A 9,770-nucleotide genomic window follows, 5' to 3' on the forward strand; every position below is an offset into this window, starting at 1 on the left:
CGGCCGGCCGCGGAGCCCAGCTATAAATGCTTGAGCCCAGGTGCAGGTGGGCCTGCCCCGCGGGAGCTGCAGGCCTCGGCAGGTAGGAGCCAGACTGGGGGGCGGGCGGGGAGGGTGCTGGTGCTGGCCGAGGGGACCTGGCCACCTCCCTTCTTCCGGAAGGCGCTGGGCCTTTGGGCCAGGTGGGCTGTGCGGACCACCCACCCACCAGGAGGGCAAGGGGCGGGGCTGGAGAAGGAGAGCGCCCGCATCGGCTTCCCCACAGCCCAGTGTTGGGGCCAGGGGATCCCTGGCAGGGAAGAGCCCCCCCTCCACGCTGTGAGTGAGAGTCAGAGCCCAGTGCGGATGACGGCTGTAGGCAGAAGAGTGAGCCTCCTGGGGTGGGGGTTCTGACAAGCAGTGAGCCCCCCTCGCCTTCACACCACCCTCCCTTTCTTCCTGTCCTGCCAGGAGGCAGAAAGGCCCTCCCAGCTGCAAGCTGTCCCCCCCCCCCCGCCGCTCCCTCGCACTTGTCCTCGGGGCCCAGAGCACGCCAACGCTCAGAAGCAGCCCCGTCTGGCCTCAGACCAGCCCTGTCTCTGTCACCTCCCCAAATCCCACCCGGCCCACCCTGCCCTGAGCCCCAGGCCCACACAGCTTCCCTGCCTCCTGCTAACCCGCCCAGCCCTCCAAACCCCAGGGGCCTGGGGCTCTCACCAGCAGCCCTGCCGGGATCCACAGCGGCAGACGGTGCAGGGGGTTGGGGGGAAACAGCACCCAGCTCCGGGCTGGGCCCCTCCACCCGTGAGACCCCCGAAACCAAAGGGGCTGTGGGACCTGGACCCAGAGCGCTGACTGGGGAAGCCAGGCCCAGCTCCCAGGGTGCCCCCGGCCGGCCTCTGAGCAGATGCTCCGGCGGGCCGGCCTGTTCCTTCAGAACCGCCTCTGCGCCCCTGACACCCACGGCCCTAGTCTTTCCACGCGTCCCCAGCTTCTGATCGTGGCCCCTGCTCCAGGCTCAGTGGTGGCCACACAGGCCTGGGGACTGAGGGCTCACCTGTTCGCCCTCCGCCTCCCTCCCCAGCCACACCTGCCGCCCCGGGGACGTGGGCTCGAGGAGATGGCCGCGGGAGTGATCCGGCCTCTGTGCGACTTCCAGCTGCCCCTGTCCGCCCGCCGGCCCTTCCTGCCCTCAGACCCGGAGCCCAGGAGACCTCGAGGACGAGGACGAGGACGAGGAGGAGGAGGACGCACCAGAGACCGCGGGGCCGGGTGGCAGGAGCCCAGGCCCCTGGGCCTCGGGCTTGGCCCCAGAAGCAGCCCCTCGGGGTCCCAGCAGCCCAGAGACTCCCCTGCGGCTGCTGCGGTTCTCCGAGCTCATCAGCGGCGACATCCAGCGGTACTTCGGCCGCAAGGACGGGGGGCAGGACCCTGACGCTGGTGACGTCCATGCAGACGACCTCCAGTGTGCTGACCCCGTGCGCCCGGCTCCAGCTGGGCCCCTAGACGGCGACGAGGCTGCGCAGCCCGGAGTGCTCTCCCCCAGGGGTCCTGAGGGGCAGGCTCGTGGTCTGGGACCGCTGGCCGAGCTCTTCGACTACGGGCTGCGGCAGTACCCGGTGCCTTGGGGCCCCAGCTGGCAGGCGGCTCCGGCTGGAGCGCAAGTATGGCCACATTGTCCCCATGGCCCAGAGGAAGCTGCCGCTCTCCTTCTGGGAGGAGCCGGCCCCTGGCCCCCTGGGCCTGCTCCACCCTGGCACGCCTGACTTCAGCGACCTGTTGGCCAGCTGGTCGGCAGAGACTGGCCCCGAGATGCCCGGGGGAGGGGACCCCCAGGCCCTGGACGGGGTGCCACTGGCCGAGGCCTAGCAAGCGGGCCAGGGTCCGTGGGCACCGGGGCAGCAGGCACTGCCTTTTCTTCAGGGGCGCGGCCTGTCACTGCTCTCTCTGCTGGAGCCCCAGGGGCCGTCCAACCAAGGTGGCCGGCCACCAGCAGAACAAGCCAACTCAGGGAGGGACGTCCCAGGCCCGGGGAGGATAGGCCAGGCTCCAACTGGGGCCTGGAGCTGCCACCACCAGAGGACCCCTGGGAAGGGAACAGGCGGGAACTGCCATCTCAGACAGCCTGGCCCTTAGCCCTTGGAGCTCTGCCCCCGGTAGGGGAGGGCAGGTGGGCTCAGGTGGTCTGCACACTGTGCCCTACTCTGGGTGAGGCCCACTGGCTGTCGAGACCTGCCCTGAGATCCCAGGTTGGCAGCCGCCCGCCTGGCTGGTCCTGGGGCTGCCCCTCCCCCAGGCCCCACAGCAGGTGGCGGGACCAGCTCCCGTGGGATGAGCAAGGGTGTTCTCGGAGGCAGGAGGAAGGGGCACTACTTTCGAGTGTGTGAGCAAACACACAGTTTGCTCCCTATGGTAGGACAGACGGAGCTGCTTTCCGGGTTGGCCACCTCACAGTGTGAAGGGCTCGGCCAGCCACAGAGGGCCAGGGGCCAAGACCCCAAGCCTGGGCCAACTGGCCCTCCATGGGGCCTGCCAGGAGCAGGCAGGGCTCCGGGACTCTGCGGCTGTGGGCAGGACGGCCTGAGACAGTGGCGGGCCTGCAGCTTGGCTGGGCCTCAGGCAGGGGAACGGACGCTCCTGGGAAGGAGCTCCAGACTCAGGTCCACGGGAGCTGGCACATTTATTTCTGGGCAAGGGGCAAGGACATGAGCTGGCGGGCAGGCTCCTGGCGGAAGGACTTCTCCAGGAACATGCTTGGCCTCCGCTGGGCCACCAGGTTCAGGAGGACCGCCTTCCACTGCAGCCACCTGCCCGGAAAACGCGGTTCAGGCCCACTAGCCTTGGGGCCTCCCAGGACCACCCCAGACCCGGAGGAGTCTCCAGACAGCGGCTCCCCATGACCCACCTCACGGCCTGATACATGCCCCAGCGGTTCACAGGGACCACCTCGCCAGCGGCTGTGTCTTTGACGAAGGACTGCTGCTTCCCCAGGGCCGCGAGGACCCTTCTGCTGCCCAGCGTCAGGGCCCAGGGGCCCTCCTCGCTCCGTAGACGCAGGATGCTCTCACGCAGGCTGGCTGTCTCCTCCATGCGCTGCGGACAAGGGCGCGTGAGGAGCGGCTGCTGCGGGAACCCAGGCATTCAGCCCGAGGGGGACGGGAAAGCCCTGGATTTCTCTCTGACAAAACAGGGACTTATCTACCAGGAAACCCTGCTTGGGCGAGACACACAGACATACGGGCATGGGAACACCCACAGAGCCAGGGACCCGGCAGGGAGGGGTAGGGGGCCAGGAGCTCCCCCCAAGTGCAGGGACCACCTCGCACCAGCTTAGTTTCTGTATTAAACTTGAGGTTCTGGATGGTCTTATTGTCCTGCAAGCTGTTTTCCAGTTTCATTATCTGGTTCTGGAACTGAACGTGGCCCCTGCTCGTGGGCCCAGTCGTGGTGCGCTGGCCCGCGTGAGGGCAGCCCCCACCCCAGGCCCCTGCGGCAGGGTCCGGGCCCCTGGGGGTGATCCGGTGGCCCTGGCCAGCACTCAGGCCGGCTCCTTTCACCATGATGACACCCCCGGCGTGTGAGGTGCCAGACAGGTGCCCCACTGCACGCTGGCTCCGTGAGCCACTGGACCTCAGGGTGTCTGGGATCTGGGGCGTCCCGGGGCCCCCTCTGCTGAGCGGGATGGGCGTGGGGGTCCCTGGGGTACCGTGGCCAGCTTGCCCTGGATCTCGGCAATCTTCCGCCCGGGGTTGCCCTCCCTGAGCAGCTGCACAGATGAGAGCAGAGTGGCCAGTTCCTGCCGCACGGCCCCGACCTCGAACTCTCTGTCAGAACAGGAGGCTCTGGGGGGTGGCCGGGGCAGGGGGAGGGGGAGGGCAGGGGTGGGGGGGTGCGTGCTCCACTTTGCCACCTCTCCAGTGGGACCTGGGGGGGTCGCCGGCAGGTGATGGACGGCAAAGCTCGAGGACTGTGCAGGCTGCCCCGGGCAGGGGCCGAGCCCAGAGCTGGGGGAGCCGCAGCTTCCCTCCTGCCGTCTGGCGGACGTGGCCTCACCTGGCTCGCCCCTCCGCTGAGATCTTGAGGTCCGAGTCACTCTTGTGCAGGACGCACTTGTCGGAGACGACCTCTATCTGCAATGCACGCAGGGTGGGTGGGCAGCCCAGGAGCCTGGTGGGCTGGGGAGCCGACCCCTGGCCCTCACCCACCTGGCGGGGCAGGCTGTCCACTCGCTCCCGCAGCTCCCTCAGCCGTGCCTCGGCCTCCTTCTGACACTGGGCCAGACCCTCCTGCGATCTCTGCTCCAAGCCTTCCCACTCTCTCTTTGCCTGGAACACAGATACCAGTGAGGGCCGGAGCTGGGGAACAGAGGGGGATGAAGGGGGACAGACAGATCGACGGGGCCCCTGGAGCCAATGGGGACAGACGGCTCTCTGGCCACCTGGGTAGTCCAGGCTGGGTGGAACCATGTCCGCAGGGAGGCCTGGCCTGGCCCCCACCCACCTGGAGTCAGCAGAGATGGGGACAGATGGCCGCCCCCAAGTGCGGGAGGGGGTGACCCCCAGGGTCCATCAGAACAACACACAGACTGGCATGCGCCATGTGCGAGCCTTTGTAGGCAACGTCCAGAACGGGAGAATCCCCACAGGCCGGTGGCAGGTCGGGGGTCGCCGGGGGCCGTGGGTGTGGGGACTGCTCGCCGCGTGGGGCTTCCTCTGCGGGGACAGGACGGCTGCTCAGCCCTGGATCCACAAGGAGCCGCCACACCCCGGGCCTCGCGAGGGTGGACCGCACGGCGTGGGGACTGTGTCGATGATGTCGTGACGAGGAAGAGGAAAGAGCCCACGGGCGAGGGCTCGCGGCCCTGCCATGGAAGCCACTGCGTGCTGGGGCCCCGGTGGGCCTGTCGTGCTCACCTCGCTCAGCTGCAGGCTCAGCGTCCGCCCCTGCAGGTCCAGTCTCCAGCTCAGGGCCACGAAATGGTCGCTCAGGTCCTTCACCTGCTTCCCCAGCTCGGCCAGTGACACCTCCAGAGCCTGGCTCTTCTCTCGAAGCTGCAGGGTGGGCAGGGGAGAGTGGGCTGAGCGGGGCTACCTGGGGCGGCAGGGGCCCCTGGGGTCGTGGACCTGGCCCCCGCCGCCCTCACCAGCTCCAGTGCGCTGTGGGCCTCCTGTTGGGCCAGCTGGCCGGCCTCCAGGCTCTCCTGCAGGAAGGCAGCCAGCTCCCCGGCCTGGGTCTCCTCCAGGTGCCCCTTGCTGTCCCTGGGGGTTGGTGCCGACACAGACTGTCCCTCAGCTGGGCCAGGCCAGCTCCAGAACCATCCGGGAGAACCCCAGGGAGCGGGGGATGGAGAATGATCAGGGAGCCCCCCTGGACGGGGCTGCATCCAATGGTGCGTGCAGAGTCCTCCGCGGGGCGGACGGGAGCCCCTGTCCCAGGGTGCTGGGTGCCGGGGACACCCACCAGGCCTTCTGCTCAGCCAGGAGGATCCGGTTCAGCAACATCTGGTTCTGCCGCACGAACTTCGTCAGCTGGATCACGGCTTGGTCCAGGCCCCGGCACTGCTCCAGGAGGCGGCTTTCTTCCTGCTGAGGGGGGAGAGGCAGGCCTGAGCCCCCCACTGCCCCCGCAGCCGCTGCCCCCAGCCCTGGGCTGCCCACCTCGTGCTGCCCTTGCAGGGCCCGCACGCGCTCCTCGGCCAGCTCCTGGAGCCTCTGCCACCGGCCGTCCAGCTCTCCCCGCAGGCTGCTCTCTGCCTTCAGCCGGGTGCTCTCTGAGGCCTTCATTCTCTGTGGGAAGACCAGCCCCCACCTGCTGTGAGCAGAGAGGGTGTGGGGGTGGGGGGCACGGCCCAGCTGCAGGCCCACGGCCCCCACCTTCTCCAGGGCCAGGAAGCTCTTCTGCAGGAAGCCACACAGCTTGGCCTCCCTCTTGAGGAAGCAGAGGCTCATCTCCTCGCCGAGCTTGGTCACCTGGGCCTGTGGGAGTCAGTGCGGTAGCCGTGGGGTCCGACCATCCTCCTGGCTTCGTCCAGCCCCTGCCCTGCCCGCCCTCACCCCCCCAGCCCCAGGGCGAGCTCGGACCGCTCTGTTTCCTGGCCCGACTGTGTCAGTTACGGAGGACCCCAGGCCGTGTCCCCTAATGCCCTGAGCTTCGCAGCACAGGGCCCGCCACACCCTCCTTAGGAAGGCAAGGCCCATATGTCCTCCCCGAGGGCCAGGCACAGGGGCTGTGACGGGCCCACAGGTCAAGCTTGTGGGGACCCAGAACACGGCTGGTACTCCCGGCAACCACGGACGCCGCCCTGGGCAGACGGCAGAGCTGCCACACTGCATCCCGAGTGGGAGCCTCCACCAGGGCAGCGGCGTGCCCATGAGCGCCCACGCACTCACGCGTGCACACACATGTGCACACAGACCCACACATGGGTGCGTGCACACACATCATCCTCAGCCCCCGGGCCCAGCAGCCCCTCCTTCTCCTCCCCTTCCTACTGCATCAAGGATTGGAGTGTGTCTGAGCTGTGGCGTCAACGCCAGGGCCCCAGCTCCCACAGCCACGGGGGGTGCACCCTGAGCGCTTGCCAGCCCCTCACACGCAGGGTGCTCTGCGGCGGGGGTCGGCGGGCCGTTTCTGTAAGGAGCCCAAGGACGCGGGGTCTGCGCCCAGGGTTCCAGGGCAAACCCAGAAATGAGTCGGACTAAACAAATGGGTGGGGCCGCGTGCCGATCCAGCTTGGCGAACACCGGTGGTGGTCACGGCCTGCTGACCCTGGCCTAGAGGGCGGTGCGGGACGGCTGTGCTCCCTGCCCGTGCCTGGAGCACCAGGAATCCCTGGGCTTGGGGCCTTTGGGAGCTCCTGGTCCCAGCAGAGCACAGTGTCTCGATGGAGCCAAGACATGAGCTCCCCAAAAGGGCAGCGGTGAGGAGAAGGTCACCGAAGCTGGGCAGCCAAGCTATGTGGGCAGCAGCTGGGCACACTGGGCGGGCGCCGTGGCCTCCGGGCTCTGTTTGCAGAGCTGAAGAGGCTGCGTCTCGAGCGGGAGGGGATCCTGCGGCAGCCCGGGGGTGGGGCTGCCCCAGGAGCGGCTGAGAAAGGGGCTGCAGGCCTACGCTGTTCTGTCTCCAGATCTGGGCCCGGTCACAGGACGGGGGGCAAGGACCAGGGACGGAGATGCCGCCACGGAGCGAACGTCTGTGCTGACAGACGAACTCCATCTTGGCTCTGCCCACATCAGCAGCCACGGGCCACACACGGCCGCGGGGTCCCTGACGCGTGGCTCGTGGGACGGAGGGAGCTGAAACGCCGGCTCCCTGCAGACAGAGACCCCTGTGGCTGGTGGCCACGGACTGGACGGCGCAGGTGCTCGGGAGCACCCCCCGGGCTGTACCACATGGCCCGGAAGGACGGCTCGCCCGGCGACCCCGGGCCCAGCTTCCCTCCCGGTACCTGCATCTGGGCCACCTCATGGTCCACCCTGTGGCTGGTGTCCTCCTGGCTCCTCTGCAGGGCGCTGCAGGCCGCTTCCCGGAACTGCTCCTCCCGCTCCAGCTTCCCGGCCAGCTCCGCCAGCCTAGGACAATGGCCGCAGGTCCCATCCGCCCCACCGGGGCCCTGAGACACTGTGAATGCTTCCTGGACCCAGGCCTGCCGCTGGGGGGCCCAGGCTGACCTACAGGCCGGCGAGGCAGGTGGGGTAACCCCGCCTGAGCAATCAGAGACAAGGGCAAGACATGGACTTCCGTGGCCCCAGGTGGGGAGCCCAGAGCGGCCTGGGCTAGCGCGACTGGATGGGGGAGGATGTAGGGCGTGTGGGCTCTCGCCTCCATTCCCGGTGACCACACAGGGTGGGTCCTGAGCCAGCCCCTCCAGAGGGAGGCCGGCGGTGCCCACCTGACATTGGCTTCCTGCTCGGTGTCCTTCCGCTCACTGTCCTGCAGTGCCTGCTTCCTCCGGATCTGGGTCAGGGCCTCCCGCACCTCCACCAGTCTGACACACAAGAGCCGTTTAGGCCTGGGGCCTGCCTGGCCTGCCCTCCCGGCTGCCTCTGGGGTCAGGGTCCTGGCCCAGGGGCCCTAGCTGCAGGCCCCCCGCCACGGTCACGCAAAGCCAGACCTCCGAATTGGGCCGCAGTTGGCACGGCTTCCCTGAGCAAGACAAGGAGGTGGGACAGGCGGATGCCCTGGGGTCCCGCCCCAGCCGCCGCCTTCCCCAGGCCCCCGGCCCTCCCAGTTAGGCCTGCACCACCGGGTGGGGGGTACCTCTTGTCCAAGGCCTGCATCTGGTTCTGGTTCTGGTTCTGGGGGCTGGGGAACTGCGAGGAGGAAGGGGAGGCTAAGCCTCGTGGCCCGGCTGGCACAGACGGGGGCCCAAGCTGGGCGTGGGGGTGCCGGGAGCAGGGGAGCTCGCCTCTGGACGGGCGCGGCGGCAGCTCACCCCGAGGGCCTCCTTCTCGGGGGCCTGAGCCACCAGCCACAGGTCCTGCTGCAGCCTCTTGAGCTCGGCGTCCTGCAGCTGCACGCAGGCCCGGAGCTGCGGCATCTCCCGCAGCAGGCTCAGTACAGCTCGCTCACAGCGCTCCTTGTGTCCCCGCAGGGACGCCACCTCCGCCTGTAGGTCGGCCACCCTGGCCGGGCGAGGAGCAGGCTGAGTCGGGCTCTGCCTGCCGGGGGGACGGCCCAGCTGTCCCGCCCCCGCCCTGCCCAGGCTCACCACTGCTCCGGCTGCGTCCAGCGTTTGGGGGAGTCCCGCTCCGGGAGGGAGGTGGCAGATGCCAGGGGGCTGGACTCATACCTCCCCATCTCCTCCAGACTCAAGAGCTCAGGGCTGGCCAGTCCTTCCTCCAGGCAGAGCCCCAGGCCCCCCAGGGTGACAGTGCTCGTCTGGAGGGGGGTGAAGCCCCTGATGACGGGGTACTAGCAGCCAGCTCTGCAAGAAGGTGGCTCCCGGGCTGATGGGTGCTGGCTCCCAGGTGGGGCTCAGGATGACGGGGACCAAAGTCACTGCATTGATTGGCTGAGTGTGTCGACTGGGCTCAACTTGGCCCGTCAGCTGAGTCACACAGCCTGGCCCCGGGGGTGCAGGAGCTCAGCTCTTGCTCCCCCGCAACAGGGAGCTCATGCTCAGAGAGGCCCAGACTCCCGCCTGAGAACACACAGCACCAGGAAGCAGAAACAGCACTGTGTCCTGCCTGCCCCGCGCCAGAGCGAGCCCCCGGGGCAGTATGGCTCCTTGAGGGGTCAGGAAACAGAGCCGCCCCGGGAGGCCCACACTGCAGCCCCGCACAGGCCCTTCCCTGGACCGGTCTCCCGGCTTGGCCCCTGTTGGCACCAGGCTCACCTGGTACGGCTTCAGCCACTGGCCAGAGCACCCACGGCTGACGAGAGCCCCACACCAGGGCGGCTGGAGGGAGGAAGGGCAGGTGGGGCTGGAAGGCTCTGGGGCCTTGGGGGGCGCGTGGGGTGTCAAGAGGGCGCGCCTGCCCTCACGTTGCTCCTTCCAGGACAACAGTGCGGCAGACAAGTGGCAGGTGCTCTTCTGGAAACATCCTTCTCTCGCCAGAACCTCGCGACTTCGTGGGCCAACTGCCAATGGAACTTGGGCCCTCAACCCTGCCGGCCCCCCACGGCCCCAACTGCCTGTTGCCAGAAAGATCTGAGGAGCACCGCTGAGCCAGCCGGCGTGGGCAGCGGTCGCTGGCCCGGAAGACAGGGCTGGGAGAACCGGGTGCTTGGGTGGGAGAGACGCGCAGGTGCTCACGGCCGGCTGGCGGGAGGGCACACAGCCAGGGCAG

At 68.7% G+C, this 9,770-nt stretch overlaps 2 protein-coding genes across 4 annotated transcripts; one reads left to right on the forward strand and one right to left on the reverse strand.

The window, feature by feature from the left end:
* PERCC1 (proline and glutamate rich with coiled coil 1) lies at nt 1-2,215 on the forward strand. Its single transcript, XM_047713285.1, is given in 4 exon segments — nt 1-82; nt 1,064-1,185; nt 1,187-1,609; nt 1,611-2,215. Coding segments are annotated over 3 exon segments (747 nt in total). The 5' UTR covers nt 1-82; nt 1,064-1,099; the 3' UTR covers nt 1,849-2,215.
* Nucleotides 2,216-2,640: 425 nt separating this feature from the next.
* CCDC154 (coiled-coil domain containing 154) lies at nt 2,641-9,718 on the reverse strand. Of its 3 annotated transcripts, none has more exons than XM_047713282.1 (16): nt 8,690-9,718; nt 8,414-8,603; nt 8,239-8,291; nt 7,871-7,966; nt 7,427-7,550; nt 5,853-5,954; nt 5,637-5,765; nt 5,440-5,561; nt 5,123-5,237; nt 4,893-5,030; nt 4,185-4,304; nt 4,033-4,109; nt 3,686-3,803; nt 3,306-3,392; nt 2,885-3,072; nt 2,641-2,786 (listed from the first exon to the last, which is right to left on the reverse strand). In XM_047713282.1, the coding sequence occupies exons 1-16, from the start codon at nt 8,776-8,778 to the stop codon at nt 2,660-2,662; spliced, it is 1,875 nt and encodes a 624-aa protein (XP_047569238.1). In that variant the 5' UTR covers nt 8,779-9,718; the 3' UTR covers nt 2,641-2,659. The 3 variants fall into 3 exon arrangements, with proteins under 3 accessions (XP_047569238.1, XP_047569237.1, XP_047569239.1); XM_047713281.1 differs by having other exon boundaries at nt 5,440-5,564; XM_047713283.1 differs by lacking the exon at nt 3,306-3,392 and having other exon boundaries at nt 5,440-5,564.
* Between the last annotated feature and the right edge of the window lie 52 nt (nt 9,719-9,770).

The sequence above is a fragment of the Lutra lutra genome, chromosome 18, assembly GCF_902655055.1.
Source record: "Lutra lutra chromosome 18, mLutLut1.2, whole genome shotgun sequence".
In the NCBI taxonomy this organism is placed as follows: Eukaryota; Metazoa; Chordata; class Mammalia; order Carnivora; family Mustelidae; genus Lutra; species Lutra lutra.